Source organism: Primulina huaijiensis, chromosome 7, assembly GCF_012295235.1.
Source record: "Primulina huaijiensis isolate GDHJ02 chromosome 7, ASM1229523v2, whole genome shotgun sequence".
NCBI lineage: Eukaryota > Viridiplantae > Streptophyta > Magnoliopsida > Lamiales > Gesneriaceae > Primulina > Primulina huaijiensis.
In genome coordinates, this window is record NC_133312.1 from 7,227,409 (window position 1) to 7,248,568 (window position 21,160).

The 21,160-nt window shown below is 33.6% G+C and overlaps 2 protein-coding genes and 1 long non-coding RNA gene across 5 annotated transcripts; 1 reads left to right on the forward strand and 2 right to left on the reverse strand.

The window, feature by feature from the left end:
* The first annotated feature begins 6,925 nt into the window (after nt 1-6,925).
* Nucleotides 6,926-9,264, forward strand: LOC140981847 (uncharacterized). Of its 3 annotated transcripts, none has more exons than XM_073448337.1 (2): nt 6,926-7,131; nt 8,487-9,264. In XM_073448337.1, the coding sequence occupies exon 2, from the start codon at nt 8,526-8,528 to the stop codon at nt 9,081-9,083; it is 558 nt and encodes a 185-aa protein (XP_073304438.1). In that variant the 5' UTR covers nt 6,926-7,131; nt 8,487-8,525; the 3' UTR covers nt 9,084-9,264. The 3 variants fall into 3 exon arrangements, with proteins under 3 accessions (XP_073304438.1, XP_073304437.1, XP_073304439.1); XM_073448336.1 differs by having other exon boundaries at nt 6,927-7,131; nt 8,503-9,264; XM_073448338.1 differs by having other exon boundaries at nt 6,932-7,087; nt 8,503-9,264.
* Nucleotides 7,122-8,479, reverse strand: LOC140981848 (uncharacterized). Its single transcript, XR_012176143.1, has 2 exons — nt 8,366-8,479; nt 7,122-8,194 (listed from the first exon to the last, which is right to left on the reverse strand). It is a non-coding gene; the product is annotated as an uncharacterized lncRNA (long non-coding RNA).
* Nucleotides 9,265-11,631: 2,367 nt separating the features above from the next.
* LOC140981556 (uncharacterized) lies at nt 11,632-12,000 on the reverse strand. Its single transcript, XM_073447989.1, has one exon. It carries the CDS (start codon nt 11,998-12,000, stop codon nt 11,632-11,634), a length of 369 nt encoding a protein of 122 aa, XP_073304090.1.
* Between the last annotated feature and the right edge of the window lie 9,160 nt (nt 12,001-21,160).

Sequence of the window (21,160 nt, forward strand, 5' to 3'; positions counted from 1 at the left end):
CCCATCTAAGAAGAAGTGTCGCACCACCATCCGCATCAAGAAAACAACAGCTCTTGCTGAATTAGAGGATGTTCCTCTTCGACAGGTTTTTCCACCAGTTGTTCCATTCACCAAAGCTAAAGCCATTGAATCAGCACCTTCATCTGCTCAGTCTTTCAGACCAACTTCTGGAGTGGTCATTAGAGAATCTTCTACTGGTTCTTCTGCTTTTAAACCAGTAGTCCCTGCTACTTCTGAAAAAGGGAAAGAAAAGATTACCGAGTTGTCTCAGTCACCGGTAGCCAAATCAACCATTCAAACAGCAATCGATCTTCATTTGGAAGAAATTGATAATTCAACCAGAGAAGACATGAAATTCTTTGATGATTGGCTCAAGGTAAGAGTCTACCATCCAATCACTTTTTTGAGGACTCCCGGTGCTTTTTCTCAAACTGTGAAAAATGAGAAAAATGTTTTTGCTGCTGCCAAGACACAAAATGTTATAGAAGCCATCAATCGCCGAAACTACATTCTGGATAAATTCAAACAACAGAAGATGGACACTATTCTGAAAACGTTGAAGTCAAATTTTGACTCTACTGGTCCTACTGCTTTTCTTGATCAGAATGTCATTCAAATGTTGTCGGAGCAGCTGACAATTCTGTCTGAGCAAATTGTCACCAAGTAGAAGACTTTTTCTCAGCCTCCAAAATTTTGTGTCAACACTGTCCCCGCCATATTGTAGACGCAGTCAGTTGAGGAACCGGCCAAAGCTTCTTCTGAAGTCAAGGTCTCTAGTACTCCTGCACCCGAAGAAGCTCCTACCCAATCTTCATCACTTATCTCTGTTCATGATCTGGCATCGGTTGATAAAGTGATTGAATCGATTGTGCAAACTCAAGCAGCACATGATGACACACTGCCAGTTATTACTACTGCTGATCCTCCCCCAGTCCAATCCATTCCAGAAGCTACTGCTACTGCCACAGCTATTGCTACTGCTGTTGTTACTGCTTCTTCATCTCTTCCAGAGCTTGAGCATTTCTCATAAGCTCATCAAGCTGAAATGGCAAATCTGTTGCCTATTTCACCTTCTGCTGTTGAGCCGCAAGCTACCACTGAACCTGCTGCTGCTTCGCAACAACCAGAAGCTAGGCCAACAGATCAATCTACTGCTTCAGAAGGTCCTTCTGCTGAACCAGAACCAGCTTTTATCACTCAAGCAGAAGCTGCACCTTCTACTGCTCTTACTATCCCTTCTCAGCTTTCTCCTGAGCGCATCGTAAGAATGAAAGATATTAAACAACGCTTGCTGGCACGAATTGCTTCACCAGTATCGGAACCATTTGATTTAGAATTTCAGATTGATACTCTACAAAAGGAGCTACAGAATCTTTCTGATATAGTCAAGCGGTTATCTCGTGAAAATGCCGCAGAAATCAGTGGTGCTCAGTTCTTCCGAGACCGTATGTCCCAGGAAATACATAAAACGGCGGAATCTATGCATAAAATGTATGCTGAAACCAGTGTTTTTCGACAAGCTATATCCAGAAGTTCCAGTCAGCTCACGATTGCTCAATCTGACATACTTACCCGACTCAACAAGCATGATGGCTTTTTTCGCTCAATCTCCACCACCATGGACTTAATGGATGCCAAGATTGATTCTCAATCTCAATCTCTCACCATTCTTAATGATCGAGTTTCTAATCAGGCTCCATATCTGGAGATGTTGACTAATGGCATCCACAACTTATCTGGGAGAATGGATGACTTAATTGTCAGGGTCATTGCCGATGATGCCAAAAAGAGGGAAGAAGATAGAACTGCTGAAGATAGAACTGGAGCGAGTAGTAGCAGACCTCATTCTTCTAGAAGGGATCAAAATCCAGATGAAACTATTTTTAGAGATATTGGAACAAACTAATTTTATTGTTTTGTCTTGATTTTCTGGATACTAATTGCTTCGTAATCTGTTTTCTCAATTCTACTAACGTTCTAAGAGACATCTAGGTTTTGGCATCACCACAAAGGGAGAAATTGTTAGACTTAATTTTGTTGTGGAGATGCTAGTACAAAACCAGTAGATGTAAATAAGCAGAAAACCAGAAGCACTTGTACCGCGCTAATGACTAGCAGATTGTTGCGTATCTCAAGTCATTAACTATTACCGTTAATCTATTAACGTGATACTAGCATTTATTACTTCATTTAATGCCATTAAATGTTGTACGAGAACATTTAAGATGGCTTACCATTTTTGGTATGAACTGAGACTGATTGCTTTAATGTATTCTGCAGGGTCCATTTTCAGCAATAAAGCTGAATCACTGAAAAGTCAAAAGAGCCGTTCAGATTTTAACGTTGGTTTAAGCCTATATTTGAAGACGGAGCACTTTTCAAGAAACAAGTAATGAACGAATCTCAATCAAAGAATATCATTCGAGCATCGCTAGAACTCTCAGTTATCTCAAAAGCTCAACACTGAAAAAGCAACACACGCTTCATTGCATACACTTGATCATTTGAGATCATTTTGTGCTAGCTATTTTCTTTATCTCTTCTTAAGCTATTCACTTCATTAATAGAAGAATTTGTAACTGGAAAAGAGTTCTTTCCAGAACTTAAGATCTTTCAAGTAGTTGAGTTGTAAAACTAAGAGTTTCAGTAGGCGAAGGGTAAGTTCTGTTGAAGTGGGTGTGTATAATTGTTGTATTGTATTCACCAAAGTCTTTTAGTGATACCTTCTGGAAACAGAAGAAGGGGAGACGTAGAAGATTCATCTTCGAACTTCCAGAAACAAACCTTGTGCCATCTACTGCTTTTCTGTTACATTATTTTTCACCACTAACCAACAGATCGTTTCCGCACATTATCTTGTGATCTGCTGGTCTTTAAACTTGAACAAGAATCTGCTAGTATTTCTAACAGGACTCTAGCACATCATTCTGAAAAATCGATTAAGTATGCCGTTGAGTTTATTCAACGCCCTTCTAAACTCAATCCGATCCTCAACATTTTTTGTTATTTAATTAAGTGTAAGTAACATATTCTCAAATTTGAATTAAAACTTTAATATTATATTTTTTATTTATAAAATGAATTTCAAATTTTGATATTGTTAATGTGGAATTCGTTTACTTTATTTTATCATATGGATGCATTTCACTAATCATAATTTAGTAAAATTAAAGGTCCAAAATATAATTTTTTAATTAGAAAATCATTTGACAGTAGTTTAGAAGAAGAGTAAGTTTCTTGTGAGACGGTCTCACGAATTTTTATCTGTGAGACGGGTCAACCTTACCGATATTCACAATAAAAAGTAATATTCTTAACATAAGAAATAATAATTCTTTTTCATAGATGACCCAAATAAGATATTCGACCCACGAAATTGATCCGTGAGATCGTCTCACAAGAGTTTTTGTGTTAAAAGAATCGGGAATTTGGTCAAATTGTTAGGATTAAAAAGAAAAATTAATGTTTAACATGATGATATTAATTGTGTGATTAATGTCATACTCTATATAAAAAAAACTGTTAATTTTTTAAAAAAAGAAATAAAAAATTCCGTTCAAGTAATTTCACATAAATTTTATTTCTATAATTTTAGGGAAAAAAACTTGATAATTATAATTTAATAATTATTCTTTTACATGATTTATTTTTATTAATGATACATTAGAAATTCCATTTCAATTTTTTTTTACTTGTACATCATAAAGAAAAATAAAAAAATTACTCTTCATAATTTTTTTAATTAGGTTTAGTCTAATATTTTTTTTTTCCCTATAACAAATCTTTACTACTATGATATCATACAGTTCCCCAAAAAAATCCCAATTATGAGAATTACCAGTATATGAAATTATGAATGTTCAATTTTATTTTTTTTTAAAAAAACAATGAAACAAATCACTTATACGATTATGAAAAAAAATTATAAAATGGGAAGGGAAAAAAAGAGGGGGGCAATAGAGGGAATATTTCACCCTACCTCATGGGGCACTGCCCCATGAAGTGATCAAAGGTCCAATTTTAACCACATTTATGCGGAGTCCGCCAATTCATATGCGGAGTCCACCAAATTTTTTAAAATCAACTGCTCAGATCCTGTGGAGCAGTATCGACTCTTCCGCAGTAGAGACTGAAGTTTGAAAACAAGTTGTGATTTGACAAGGAGACAGAGTTGGCGAATGATGAGTCAAAAAGAACCTATGATCGATATGTCTTGTCAATGGCATAATTCCTTGGCCATCTATCCTTTTTGTACTCTCCAATATTACGAATTTTATGTGTTAATAAAAATCGATGATTTCGATTTTACTGAAATATTTAATTCGAATCGAACAGTTCGCATATGATTTTAGTCTAAGTTGGTCATTATTTGATTAGCGTTTTAAAAATATTGAGGTATTCAATTTATATTTTATAAAAGTTTAGTTACATTCAATATACACTTTTGTAGAATTTTAAAAAGACATGTGGTATTCAAGTTTGATTTTTAAAAACTCTACAAAAGCTTATATGTATTCAAAGTGTCAATAGATCCTTTTAATCACTCTGTGAGATTCTATTAAGCACAAGAATTAAAGCATAAGGTACAACAATAAAATGTCAAGAAATATCCTTGATTCAACCTAAAGATTTAGATTTACATTTTATTAGTAAATCTCTCAAATTCACATATTCAATACAAACACTAAAATTTTCATTCTTTTCTCATCTATTTATTTTTTCTTTTATTTGTACTTTTTAAAAAAATATTTTTTTATATTTCTAACAATAATTTAAAATCAAATTTATTATCATCGTTCTTTTTATTTTTGGAGTTCCAGTCGCAAAACTTTATAAAATTTAAAATTATATTTATTAAAATTTTTAAAAAATTAATACACTATATAATAAAAAATTGTAATATTTTATTGACCTATAAATTAAAAATAATAATTATTTTAATAAGCAAAATTTAATTTTTTTATTAATTATTATATAACATTTGATGCATAATTATTTTCTACAATTTTAGTTAATCTATATCTTGATTTTGATTATAACTCAAAATTTTTGCACATTATATTTTTCATTAACTTGAATATATATTTGATAGAATAATTGAATTTAATTGCAATATATTTGATACTGACTTATTTATTATCTTTCGTGAAATCAATATGTAAAATATATTATATTGAGAGAAAGAAATATTTGAAATAAATAAAAAGTTATTCAGTTCAATTATTAATTCAAATAAATTTAAAAAATCATAATAAAAAATTAGAAAATCCATAAGGTTCTATAAAAAAAGTTTACAAATGTAAATAAAAGTCGCAAAATAAATCTACAAGATTCTGTAAAAATCTTTAAAAATATGTGAGATTATACAAAATTAAGTAAAAATCTATCCACTCCACCAAAGTCTGTTATTTTAAAAAAGTCAGCAAATCTCTGTAACGAATACATCCCATTAAGTTAGTCATTATTTGATTAGCGTTTTATCAATTTATCAAAATGTATAGTTGATATTAATGAAGTAACATTAATTTTTTAGACAATAAAACAACTCAAACATCATGTAATTAAAAATAAAAGGTACAAATAAAAGAATGATATATATTTTTTTAATATATTCTGACAGATGAATAATTTCCTTTATGGAAAAAAAATAATACACAATAACATAAAGTATTTTGGAGAAGAATAAGAATAAGAATGGCTTCTTAATCTAACCTATATTATATAAATGAGTAATTTCGTCACGTGATCGATATAAGGTAATTGAGCAAACGATTGGCTTGAAGCCCAACTGAACCACTGATTTTTCACCAACTAAACTGAAAGGTTCGTAACGAAATCAAGATAATCAAAATAATTCAAAATCAATTAACTGAATAATCAAATTTTTTAACTTCAAAAAATAATTTTTTTAAATAGAAATTGAAAGAGTTTTTTACGTCAATTCCCGTTGTTAAATATAAAAAACGTACACTTCTTCATGTGAAAATTAAATATGTAGCTTGGACCATAACTTTTTATAAAAGTTGTATGAACATCTCCTATACACCAGCTGAAAATCTGATCAGTTAAAGTATTTTGATAATATTTCATAAACCACTGATCAAATCGACGAACTAAAAAAACCATTAAAAAAAAACTCGATATATTACAAGTCATATTTCAGACCGACTATATTAGCTCGGACGTTATTTATACTTACTGGACGCTACAAGATCGAGTAAGATCATACTGATAAAACAACCGACATAGTCTGATTAGTATAGATAAAAATTCGAATTAGTCTAGCTAGTCGACAATGTGAATTGTAGCAAAATGATTTTTCTTTATAATTAACTGTATTGTCTGCTTGTCATTTTGATAACTAGTTTATGATATATCATCAAAATACTTTATGTCAACAGATTTTCAACTGTTGAAAGGAGTGTTAATGCAATTTTTATAAAAAAAAATTAAAGTTTAGAATCTATACTATTATATTAAGTGTGAGGACATGATAATAACTACTTAGAGAGGACAACAATTTTTTTTTCCAATTTTACCCTTATATTATATTAATATTACATTTTTGTTTTTTTTTTTTAATTTCAAAACACACTTTTATTTTTATTTCAACAATTCAAATATCAATTTAGTCCCTCCATAATTTGTCAAATTTCACTTTAGTCCATCGATAATAATAAAAAAGATTGTACACACACGTATCGCTTGTGTACAGTAACTAGTATCTATTTAAATTTCAGAGGGGAAAAATAGTACATTTTCGATAATTTTAAGTGGATTTTGCGGAAAAAACTCGAAATTGAAATAAAGATAAAGCCCAATCAATATAAGCCTATTTCTTTGGGCTTCCAGCGAGTCAACTGTACAACATCCGGAAGCCCAGATTGTACCAAAAATGTAATCGGGAAGAAAAACCACGTGGCGAGCAATAACTGGCACAGATTTGGGGGCTCACATTTGCCGCAAAACAGGAAACAACTCCTCTGGTTTTTATGGGCACTAACTAGAACTTTCACTTACTAAATATAAATAAATTTATTTTTGTGTTAGCAGGCGGCTGGATCTACAATCTTCTGCGAGAACGGAGGTGAATCAGCTGTTGATTTCGCACTTTTGCGCGCTTTATTTTTGGTATTCTTTCTGATCGGATTATCTTATTTTTTAGCTGTCGTGCGGAATTTTTTTGGATTAATTCTGTTTAGACTTTGTTTGATGGTTTATAATGATGGATTTGGTTTCATTTTCGAGACCCATTTCTTGGATTTTTCTGCTGTTTCGATTTAGTCTTCCTGGGGTTCGTATGGTTGTGACAGGATTCATATCACTGGTGTGGGGGTTCGAGCTTCTTGTTTTTTAATTTTGGTGTTTGTATTATGCATAAGAAAATGAACTTTTAATTTGTGTGCTTGTGGGGGTGTATCAAGAATGTGTGGTGATTGGCTGTAACCGATATGTATATTTGATGTTGAATTCGGTTGGTGAGTAAGGCAGCCTTTCCAAGTTATTCAGTTGTGTACAAAGTGGGAGATTCATTCAAGCTATTAATGTGGCGAAACGCGAAAGATTGTTTGCGCTTGATCATCAGCGTTTTTTTTATATGGTACTCATCTGAATAATGATTGCATTTAGAATCTCATGTATGCGAATGATTATCATAGTTAATGTGAAATGATGATCGCAAATGGTGGCGAAACTGAGTGTAATGGAATTTGTGATTCTTGAGTTTCATATTTCTAAGGGTCGTTTTAAATGTGAGAAGCATGGAACTTCAGATTCTCTGTTTATTTCTTGATGATCAGAATGGAAGGATTTTGACTTTTAAATCTTGTTTCTAAATCCTCTTTGCTTGGATTATTCATTTGACTTGAATTAATTATGTATTCTGTTGTTAGTACAAGTTGCAGTAGAGAGACTGTAGTTACCCTACAGGTCGGAGATGAGGGTTTTGTGAAGAATTTGACAAACAAATTATTAACTTCTTTTAGATACAAATTATTTAGTGAAGGGTTCTTCTTTTATTGGGATCGCATTTGGTGTTTTTAGTCTGAGAATGGTGCAACATTACTCTATAAGCATATAAATCTAGATGATTTTATGGGTAACTTTTAGGAGTGTCCAATGACCTACTCCCTGGCTGCCATGTTATTGGGTAGAAAAAGTCCTTGAATTTCCTGTATATGAGGTGTAAATTTTTCTTCGCTGAAAGTATTGTATCCAGCATTTGTATTGTTGTAATTGGATCGCCCCAAGTCAAGTATAGTTGTAACCCTCTTTCTCAGTGACTGGGAAACAAAAAAACTGTAGAAATGTAGCTCAGAGGGTGATTTATTGTTTATGGTAACAAAACTTGGCCCATGACAAGCACCCCTTGGAAAGATCTATACTAAGATCAGTGTTTTCTTCACCAAATTAGTATTTTAAGTTGCGTGATAAGGCTAGAGAAGTAACAATGCTCGATGACTTATTATGTCATTTCTATTGACTAGCCACTATTCGTTCTAGGAGCATAAGACGACAGAAACAGGATGGTTAGAGCCTATTCTCAAGAACACACTTACAAGCACCCATGGGAGCGAGTAACTGCTGCATCATGGCGCAAATTTGCAGATCCTGAGAACAAGCATACCCTATCTCACATCCTTGAAGTCGACACATTGAATCACAAGCTTGAACCTAGCACTGGAAAACTTTACACGACTCGAGCTCTCACAATTCATGCTCCGGGACCATGGTTTGTTCGTAAAATAATTGGCCAAGACATCTGCCATTGTGTTGAATCAACCGTAGTTGATGGAAAAGCTCGGTCTATGCAACTTGCCACACGTAACATTAGTCTCCAAAAGTTCGTCGAAGTGGAGGAAAAGATAAGATATGAGCCTCACCCTGAGAATCCAAACGGATGGACGATATGCAGGCAAGAAACTAGCATACGCATAAAACCCTTGTCGGCATTAGCTTCGATGGCAGAGAAAGTAGAGCAAAAATGTGTGGAGAAGTTTCAGCAAAACAGTGCCAAGGGTAGAGAAGTTATGGAAAGGATGTGCATGTATCTTGAAGCTGAATCCAGTGGAATGTCCGTCTGATTTTGGTTTTTTTTTTTTAATTTGGACTCTTCCAATTTTATTGTCAGGTTTGAGTAAGCCAGGATTTTACAAATTTACAGAAGACTGCAAGAGAATGGTTTTTCCCTTTAGACTTGGTCATCTTTTTGTAATAATAGGATTATATGACGCATTGATTAACTTTGCCAATACTTGTGTTTCATGATGGCGTACAAGTAACTGTTAAAATGACGAATAATGGTCGATTCGATGCTAACTCTAAGGTAGTATCTCAGGGGTAACATCGTATGGACGGACGAATAGTTCAAAGTCTATTAAGAGTTTCTTACCTTCTCTTAAAAGTGGAATCAATTTGCAGATTTCGTATCCTGGGATCGTTAGAGGCAATTGTTGTTTTAGTTTTCAGAAAAATTATATTTTTGGTCTTGTAGTTTGCACGTTTTTTCTTTTGGTTTTGTTAAAAATGAATTTATATTTTTAGTTCTGTAACTTGCATGTTTTTTCATTTTTGTCAATGTTAACGGTGTGTTTGTATTTTTAGTCTTATAATTTGTATTTTTTTTTTTTGCATTTTAGATCATGTTAACGATAAATTTGTATTTTTAGTCATTTAACTTACATGTTTGGTTTTTTTTATTTTTTCTTTTATGATTGGAATATGTCATGTTTGTCTAAAAAAATTGTGGAGAATGTGTATGTTAGACATGAATTTTTAGAAGGAAACACGCATATATAAAATGGCTATTTTAGAATATTATTTGAAAGGAAATATGATAGACTGCAATAAAAAACAAAGATCAAAATGAAAAAAAAAAAACTATACTATTAAAAATGCAAATTCATCTTTAATAGGACAAAAAAAATGCACCTCATTGGACCAGAAATACAAATGCACCATTATCGAGATAAAAAATGGAAAAAAAAAAACATTCAATGAGAATAAAAATACAAATTCATTTTTAACTGAATTATTATTAAAAAAATATAAATTACAGACTTTTTATTTTTCCTGTATTTGTAGATATGTTTTATGGGTACCAACCAGGATTACATTTGTTTTACATTTTCAAAATATTTTTATTTTACATGCGATGTGATGTTGGATTTGTGATGCATCACATACGTTACAATATCAAAAACGTTTAGTCGTTTTATAGGTTCTTAGGGTTTTTTTAAAATAATTTAATTTTAAAAAAAAATTTCAAAATAATTTTAAAAAAAAAGATGGCAAAAGTACTCCAATCCGCGCTTGATGGTGCTCATGTTGAGCACCGTCCGCGCTTACCAAGCGCGAACGCTGCTCCAAGTAGGAGCGTCCGCGCTTCGTACGTGGACCGGCATCCGCGCTTACGAAGCGCGGACGCTGGTCCATGTGTACAGAGTCCGTGCTTATATTTTTTTTAAAAAAATTCGATTTTTGTTAGCCGTTCGTTTATTTCGCTTTATTACGTTTCTTGACGAATTCACGTGAAAACTGAACATCTGAAAATTCACGTGATCTGAAAATTCACGTGAAACATGAACTTCAATAATTCAAACAGTATTCACAAATTCTCCTATATAACTGATGAAAAATTGAACGAATGAGTTATCAACTTTCTCATATATTTTCTCTAAATTTTCATTGGCAAAATGTCTAACATCGATGTACTCTTATATTTTGGTGGTCATGTAGTTAGCGATAATGGATCGTTTGAATATAACATTCCATTTGTTAGACCAATACGAGTATTACGATCTATTAATTTGATGGAGTTAGTTGAAGTTGTGCATAAAATGTTAGCAATCGATCCAGCGAATTTTCTCTGAAGATGTCAACAAAGTATTCATTCATGGAGAGAGCATCTTGGCATGAAATTGAAGTCAATCTCGTTGATGACGATGCTTTACAGTTTATAATGCAATATGACAATATGCATATTTTACATATGTACGTGGAAGCAAATTCAATTGAGCATCATGTTGGATTTGATGATCATGAATCCTACGTTCCACATGCATCCGATTCCGGTTTCTATAACCAACCCGGTACGTCTACATATGGTGGTTTGCATGAGCAAGAATCTTATGTTCCACAGGTTACTGAAGGACTCGATAATATGAGTTTCGATGATGTAAGTGGGCATTGAGATCAATATATAAATGTTTCGTCGGAATAAAATAATGCTCCATATTGGCCGAATCATACATTAGATACGAGTGCTCGTTGTCCGGATCAGACCAATAATGATGCTATTTGGAGGACTGATTCTGAACCCGATATGTCATACAACGAGTCTGAAGAAGAAGAAGTGAATGTTGATGATGAAGTGAATATTTTTACAAATCTTGATGAGGCGACATCATCTCGACAACCACCACGCGAAACATTACAGAGGCAGACCGTACTATTTCTTTCAAACACTTCTGAAATGCCATAATTTTTCAATAAATTTTTTGGTGAAGAGCCTCCTGATTCTGTCGATGTTCCTTGTGGAGTGCAATCAAGCTATTACAATCCGGATAGAGGTGAATTATGCGTTAATATGTTATTTAAAAATAAGAATGATCTTATTGCATCTGTGAAGGATTATTTAGTAAGAGTTTTCAGGCGTGAGTACCGTGTCGTGGATAGCACATGCAGTTTGTANTCCACAATAGCAAATGCTAGCGGTAGAATCTGATTGTTCGCATCCAGAGTGACACCGATCAACATTTTGTGCTTGTATTTTGTGTACAAGTGTGTACCATTGACACTTATTATTTTCCGACAATTCCAAAACCCATCAACACACGGCTTGAATGCCCAGAAAACATAGTTCAGTGTCTTACTCATTTCAGTGTTGGCTCTGAGATGCTTCCACTCCACAGCTGTTCCCGGATTATATTTGGACAAAGCACACATATATTTTGGAAGCAATTTAACGGAGCTCTCCCATGTACCATAAGCAATTTCCATAGCACGTTTCAAACTTTGTNTTGATGGGTTTTGGAATTGTCGGAAAATAATAAGTGTCAATGGTACACACTTGTACACAAAATACAAGCACAAAATGTTGATCGGTGTCACTCTGGATGCGAACAATCAGATTCTACCGCTAGCATTTGCTATTGTGGATGAAGAGACAACAGATTCTTGGAAATGATTCTTGGAGAACCTAGGAAGACATGTTGTTCGTGGTGAAAATGGTGTGTCTTATTTCTGATAGGCATAAGGGAATCGTGCGAGCAACTGAAGATCTACCATATTTTCAACCTCCTTACGGTGTGCATCGTTTTTGTTTGAGACATGTGTGTTCAAACTTTAACGCTAAATTCAAAGACGTGCATTTGAAAGATTTATGATGGGCGACAGGCACACAAAATCAAATCTGTAAGTTTGAAGCAATAATGGAGGCAATCAAGCAAAAAAACATTTTGGCGCACCGATATTTGGCTGGAATTGCTAAAGAAAAATGGAGTTTGGCTCATGAAGGTGGTTGGCATCGTGGGATGATGACAACCAATATGTCAGAGTGTTTAAACAGTGTGTTGAAGGTGGCTCGTAGACTTCCTATATCTTCTATAGTACACTTGACACTTCTGAGGTGCGTGCAATATTTCATTGAACGTGTGCAGGTCAACATATGCAGGTCGGCAAGTTATCAACGAGTGATTGTTCACGATGTTTAAACAAGTATTTTTAGCAAAATTTATCTGTGATACTTTGTTGCAAATATTTTGGATGAACAGTTTAGTGTTATCGCAATTTGAAGATTGATTTCTTATTTAAGAAAATTTTTATTTTTCCGCAAATTTCAAAGTCGTTCAAAATATGGTACGTTACATGAATCCTTCCTGAGTAGAAAAAGGGGTGACGTAGAAGTTACTCAAGTCTCCAAATATCCATAAACATTTATTTTCACTTGCTATTTCAGTTGCTATTATTTACGTTTAGTTTGCTAACCTAACTATTAATTCAACCCTACCATTTTGTTGTTCAAATCATTCAGTGAGTTTATTTTTCTGCATTACCTAACTATTGGTTTATTGATACCAAACTGACAAGAATTACAATTCATTGTTACTAACCCAACCGAATTAATTTGTAAATTTGTTGAGATTATTTATTCACCTCCTCTAAATCAATTTTTTGATCCTATCAAATATCGGTTCTTACTATCAATAATTTATTATTGTACAATTGGGATGACAAAATCAATCAAGTATGCCTAATTATAAAAGTATACATTTGTATCGATATTTTTTTATTAGTATATAAAAACTTCTAGTTTGAAATACTAAAAATTTAATTTTATAACATTAGCAAACTTTTGTTTATAATATCATTAAACTTCAAATTTACAATATTATTAAACTTTATTATCAATAAACTTCTGGTTTAGTGTCAAATTTATTTGATTATATTAGCATTGATACAATACTATTTTTTGTGAACATAATTTTTTAACTCTTATGGAGTAATTTATTAGAATATTATATTACATCAAATATTCTTATCTTTTTTTACCGCTAAACAAAATATTATTAGGAATAAATATCCTATCAAACACATTAAATTTTCTTTATTTTTCACCATCAACCAAATTAATAATATGAATCTTTAATACATTCAAGTTTCGATGAAAATATAATCTAAGTAGACATAAATTGCCTTCACAAACTTTATATCCTACTTGATAGAGATTGATAAAATCATTTAACGTACTTCAAGTACTTTATTTTGTGTGATATGAAAAATCAGTATACTTCAGTAAAATAAGAGAAAATATATGAAATTTTGTTTGCGGCATTTGTAATATGTATTTTCATATATTTCGTGTAAATTATATAATTCACATCTCACTTTCTAGAAAGATAACATATTCTTCTTTTTTGAAGAATTAATGTATCATATGGCGCAATGTGTCAACTGTGTTCATTCACTTGTGAGAAAAAATCTCGTATATTAGGCAACTTTCAATATTAATCACTCATTTTTTTGTGTTAAAAGCAACAAAATAATAAATTTATAATATTTAATGATATTTTTGAATATTCGAAATTGGAAAACCTTTATTTCAAATTCTTGCCGATTGAATCAGATCATCTACTTGAGTAATAGTTACCACTCAATTGTTAACTTAATTAAGAATTTGGAGATTCACACATTATTGATATTTGATAATAATCATGAATCATCAACCAAGAGAAGGGAGAGAAACAAGCCAAAGCATTATGTCAAATATAATAATATGATTATGGCAGACAACACAAATTGGCAAAATTTATTCAACATTGAATCATTATCAACTAAATATAGCCTATTATGTTCAGAGAATATATATCACAATTTATAATTACTAAAACATATATATGATTTTATTTGGATCAAATCAATATTTTCGAAAATATTGATTTGATCTTATATATTATAACAATATTTTTCAAAAATATTGATAAATCATATATTTTGATCAATAATCTTCAAGAGATATTGATAGATCTTATAGTAATCAATATTTTTTTTCAGAAATATTGATAGATCTTTGATCAATATTATTCATGAAAACTGATAGATATCATATAAATGATTTTCTGAAATATTGAAAGAACTTATGTGTTAAGATCAATATTCTTCGATTTTATATTGATATTTTTCATGAATATATATAAATTTTAGATCGTGGATCAATTATTCATCAAGAATATTGACATAGTTTAAATCATAAACCATATGTCTAATATTCTTATGAATATAGATAGATCTTTATATCTTAAATCGTATATTTGGCTAGATTATCAAAATGAAATCTGGTTGTGCTACTTTAAGAGCATTAACATAAAATCTTATGCTATTTCAGAAACATCAATATAAAACTAAAATTTTTGTTACTTTGAGAGTATCAATATTAAATATAAATATAGTGCTACTTCAAGAGCATAGATATAAAGAATAAGAATTAAAATTATTATAAATTTATACCTTGAATTCGAAGAGCATTCGTGTTGATAACGTATTATAAATTTAATAGAAAGTTAAATAAAAAAGGAGAAAATAGTGAATAGAAATGAGAGGATTGAACTATATCTTATTTCAAGGAGAAATTGGTTAATTAATGACAGGAACGGTTATAAGGTGAAAGAGTGTTTAGAAGGGGGGTTGAATAAATACTCAACGATTTTCACAGTTTTTTCAAATATTGAGTCAGTTTAGTGATTAACTGATACTCGGGAATCTTGTCAGTCGATCTCAGTCAGTTAACAAGTAATGTGCAGAAATAAACTGACTGAAAGATAGAATATAAACTGAAATAAGAACACGAAGATTTTATGGATGTTCGGAGATTTCAATCACTCCTACGTCACCCTTTCTATCACGAAGATAGGATTTTCACTAAAAGACTTTGATCGATACAAACAATTGCAAAGACCTACTTCAGTCTTGGACTTAACATTATCAAACTGAAACTCTTAGTTTACAAACGAAATTCTTCGTATTCAACTGGACTTGAAAAATATTTAGCACAGCTGATCTCTTTAAGATCAAGTTTTTACAACAGCAAAGGTTTGTGCTAGAAAGCTCGAAGTATAGCCTGAGTGCTATCAGTAAATACGATAAGTATGAGCTTTGAATCTTAGTGTAATTTCAGCAGAGTGATTGCAAGTAAGTCGAATATATTTTGTTGCTTCGTCTCTGTTATTTATAGGCTTCTCTTGCAACGGTAACAATTAATACAATTTGAATCTCTTCTATCCGTTGTTTGCCACGTCAACATTCCTCTGACATTCGTACACTGCAGCTTGTTCTGAAATGCGGCACTCCCACTATTAGTTGCAGTCTGCTTTGTACTGTTGTCGGTTGAACGTCCTTATTCTTGACGTGTTCAGTTGAGATATCAACTGATAAGCAATAGCTGATAAGCTTACAACTATTTATAGCAACTGATCAGTTTCCAACTGATCAGTCAGTTGTCTGCGTAGTTCAGTCCAGCTGGTTCAGTTGCCCTTGATTATCTTCGCATTAATCTTCAATTAAGGCAACTGTCAGTTCGCATATTTTGATCAATTACCGTCAGTCTTCTTGATCAGTTAGTTCTATCTAATAAACGTTCAGTTTGTCAAACCACAGAAATTTAGTTTCCAACAATTTTCCCTTTTTAGGTGTTTGACAAAACTTAGAATAATTGAACTGATCAACTGAATACTTTGTAGATAAAATAATTTCTTTATTGACAACTCTTATAATGTACAGATTCGTACAAAGAATGAAATAATAAATAATCTTGTAACTGATCAAAAAAATTCCAAAAATCTGTCAAGTCTGTTGATCTTTATCTTTCCCTTTTTCCTCCCTTTTTGTCAAACAAATCAACCTTTTCGGATAAGATACGAACATCCGAAGCGACGTCTGACACATCATTTAGAACGATGTCTTGTGACAAATCCATTCTTTTGGAAACAGACTTTTCCAGAAAGTCAAGGCGCCTTCCGAATAAATCTTGGGTCTGAAAGTGAGCTTCAGTCGACACTTTGTCCTTTTTAATTTCCTCCATCTGAAAGAATAGAGATGTCACATCTTTTTGAATTTGTTGTAGTCTCCCTGTTGTAAACTCATTTGAAGAGGTGAACTTCATCTGAAGCGCGAACTAGGTAGACTGAATGTTAGAAATGACAGTCATCATACTGGTAAGGTTGTTCTGAATCAATTGAATTTCTTCAAATAAGGATTCAGGTTCCATTGATCTACCAGGGGACATGGCTCCAGAGGTTTCTGGTTTTTGTTCCCTGTTTCCTTGATCGAAGATAACCAGAGCTCTGTCAGTTGATTCGGTTTCGAGTGTCACCATTTCTGAATCATGTTCTGGTATGGCTTCCTGTTGAAGCTGTAGAGGAGAAGGAAGATTCGGAACAACAGATGTAATAGTTGGTTCTTTAGTTTGTAAGTCTGTTTGTTGAGAAACTGGTTCTTCAGTTGGTTGAACAACTGAACCTTTGACTTGCTCTTCTGCTCGCACTTCTTCAGTTGGTGCCGAGTGCAGCTGAGATTGTTCACGTTATTCAAAAACTTCATGTTCAATCATGTCAGCTGACTGAACTAGTTTTTTAGAAAGAATAGCCTGCTCGGCTAGTTGTTCAGAAACAAAAGTAGCTTTTTCACATGTTTCTTCAGTTCCAAAATTTTCTTCAACTGCTTTAGATGTTTCCAGCTGGATATCAGTGGCAACTGATTTGATGACCTCATCGATATTTGCCAATGACAGCTCAGCATTAAAATAAAGCTTAGTATCTACAGTTGAGGATGGATGAGCAGTAGATGATGGTTGCTCATCCTTTGAAGAAGGATCAGTTGCTTGTTGAGAGGATTCAACAACTGAATCCTTGGATGGCTCTTGCTATTGAACTGGTTGTTCAGCTTGTTCTGCTGATGAATGATCATGAGAACTTGCTGAAATGGTCAGTTCTTGGTCCAGTCACTGTTTAATCGCCATCTGTAGTGTAATGAGATCCGAGTCTAGCTAATCATAAACTGCTTTATCATTAAAGGCAGTTGGACTGGTAGGATCATAGTTTTGCCTTAGCTGAACAATCATCTGACTTAACTTCTTGGCACGGATTTGATCAAAGAAATATTTCTTCCTTTGCAAAGCTTGGCGAATTGTAGCAGCTTTGACCATCCTAAGAACAATAGTTTCCAGATTAACAAATTTCTTCAAAACTGACTTCTTCTCAAGTTGCCTGGCAAAAACCTCTGTTCTGAATCGGACCCATTCATCATAAGCTTTCAGCATATTCTCAGAAAATTCATTGATCTCGGTCCAGATAAGATCAATGTGAGTTTGAATCACGTTTGTGGGTCGGGCCTCTTCTGTCATCTTGCCCTTTCCCTTTTTGTCATTCAGAGCATGAGGGATGTTCATCCCTGAAGAGACTGCATCAATGTTTTCTCTGATCACTACCCCCTTGGGTCTGGCAAAAGGTAGAGAAATTGGGCCAGTGATAGTGATTAGTGGAGTTTGAACTCCAGCAGATTTCTTCTTATCACCAGATTTGATGATAGTCTTTTCTTGTTGAGCAGCTGGAGGAGGTAACTGAACCTCAGTTGAAGTTTTGGTTGCAACTGCCCTCAGCAGTGTAGCCTTGATTGGCTCTTCAGCTGCAGATTGTTTCAGTCTATTAGTTGATATTGTGACCAGTGCAGCTACTGGTTTGGTCTTCAGAGTCCGGGACTTTTTGGATATCTTTGGAGAAGGAATCTTCTCAGATTCAGTCTCACTGACAACCAGTTTTCGCTTGATTGTCTTCCTCTGAGTTGGCTTTTTGGCTTTCTGAACTGATTTAGGAGCTTCCTGCATCCCAATTTCCTTCTTCACCTTCAAAAATTGCTCAGGAGAGATGTCCAGTTTGGGCTTTGGCGGCTGGACATTCTTGGCATTGAAGACTTTAAACTTTGATGATCTCTCAGAATCATCACCCACCAATCCCTTGGTTTTTAGCAGATACCTGAGCTGAACAGCATATCCCTTTGATTGCTTTGACGACTGAAACATGTTTTTCAGGATATTGAAGATGATACTTCTCCAGTTCAGTCTTTTTTCAGCCATTATAGCAGTCATAGCCTGAAATTTTTCCAAAGTGAGAGCAGCAAATGACCCTGCCTTGGCCAATAGTCCTTTGGCCACTATATCAGCCAGCAACTGCACCTCTGGATTCAGTTCCTTCTTTGGATCAGAAACTTTGATTTTCCGTTCGTCTGCAGATAGGAGTGTTTGCATATCCTCAATGTTAGAAGCTCTAACTTCAGAAATATTAGCTGGCACATCAGTAGGCAGTTGAAATAGATTGCTGAAAGATTCTTCATCAATAATCAGCAACTGGTTGTTGACAGTGGAAGTGATATTTCCATCGGCAGAGATAAAACCATTGGCGTATAAGTCTTGAATCTCTTTAGGATAAATCTCTTGGGAAGATAATCCCAAGAATGTCTTGAGTCTAGTAGTGTCTAGTTTGTTGAAGATGTTCTTCACTGCTTCATCAGGAACTGACAAAATTGAGGCAAAATCGATTGCCATTGCGTTCAGGATATGAGCCGGAATTTGGTTTGCCATTTCTGATTAGTTCGATATTCAGCGAAAAAAGAGTTTTGAGTTTGGATTTGCTCTGTAAATCAAAGTAAGCGGAAAGAAAATTGAAATGGAGCAGGGTGTAGTACATATGTGTATGACGGTTCAAATTTTGGACACGTGTCAGTCCATGATAATTTGAATAAAAATGTGTGTAAGTGTGATAAAAACGTGTGTGGAATATAAATGGATTACGTGGGTCCACGTTTCAAAATGTTATTAATTGAATGACAACAATTAAATGCGTACACAATCAATCACATAACTTATTATGGTATATTTAACGATTAATCAGTTAACTTACTGGATAAGATAAGTTGGGTCAGCAACTGAGTGATCAGTTGAAAGTTGATTCAGTTCAGTTGAAGACTAACTGACTATTGTCTTCTCAGTTAACCATTTATATCCAATATTCCTCCTCAATAAATGAATATAAATAAAAGAAAGGGTAGGAAAACTCAGTCTGGATAAGTCAAAAGCTTTCAGTTGACTTGAATGTCTTCGTCTTCTATTTTTCCAATATCAGCCTAACTATAAATAAGAGCAAAGACATTAGATAATAAAAAATAAGCACACATGGCTAGTTCAAGTAGTTCCAACGTCCTTGTTTCTGCATCAACACTCCGTCGTTTAGAGAGTTTGAAGGAAACCATTGAAGAATATGTCTGGTTAAAAGGCATGCCCTCTTGGATCAAGGTGCGAACACTCCAGATCGTTTATCTTAATGGAATGGTTCCCACTGACAGACAGAGGGCTGTTGCAAGAAAGTACATGCGGCGTTTTGAAGTCAGCAATGTTTCAGAGCTTGTCACTGATCAAGTTCTGTTGTATGTAATGTTGAGGAAAGAGTGAAATATGCTCAAGAAGATCTCCTCTTCAGACGCCTTTAGAAGACTGAATTGCCATGAAATGTATAACTGGATATCCCTCTGGCAAGATGCCGTTGAGAGGGAAATGAATCGTGTAACTTGGTTTCAATTTTATTCAAGATAAATTATGTTTATGATTCATTGTTGTCTCTTTTCTTATCTGCAAAACTTTATTGGCATCAGTTAACAAACAATTCACTAACTGAATGGATAATAACTGATAAATGACTAACTGACTTAAAATGAACAGCAACTGACATAACAACAATAAAACTGATATAATTAAGACAAATCAATTAAAACAAGTATATTACGAAAATGAGAAAACTTAGTCTCCGGTAACGGTTTGGTGAAAATGTCAGCAGCTTGTTGTTCAGTTGGTACATATTCCAATCTGACTGCTTTCTTCAGATAATGATCTCTGATGAAATGATGCCTGACATCAATGTGCTAGGTCCTTGAGTGAAGAACTGGATTGTATGTGATCGCAATTGTGCTTGTATTATCACAAAATATGGGAAACTCTTTTGCATCGACTCCATAATCTTTCAGTTGTTGCTGAATCCAGAGAAGTTGGGCACAGCAGCTTCCAGCAGCAAGATATTCTGCTTCAGTTGTGGAAGTAGCTATGGATTTTTGCTTCTTGCTGAACCATGAAATCAGTCTGTCTCTTAAAAACTAAAATGATCCACTGGTTCTTTTACGATCTAGCTTACATCATGCATAATCTGCATCTGAATATCCAACTAAATTGAAAGAAGAGTCATTAGCATACCATAAGCCCACATTTTGTGTGCCTTTAAGATATTTTAAAATGCGTTTGGCAGAAGTAAAATGTGATTGCTTAGGATCTGCCTGAAATCTAGCACACATACAAACAACAAATACTATATCAGGACGACCACCAGTTAGGTACAATAATGAACCTATTAAACCTCTGTAAAGTGTCGTCTCAACTGATATTCTCCCTTGATCATTATATAGTTTGATTGATGAACTCGTAGGAGTGGTTGCAGCTGAACATGTTTCCATGCCAAATTTCCTAAGCAGTTCCTTTGTATATTTGGTCTGACTGATAAAAATATCAGTTTCCAGTTGCTTCACTTGCAGACCGAGGAAAAATGTCAGTTCATCCATCATACTCATC

Coding starts and splice junctions, on each gene's coding strand:
- LOC140981847 (XM_073448337.1), top strand. CDS start 8,526: ATGGTTAGAGCCTATTCTCAAGAACACACTTACAAGCACCCATGGGAG.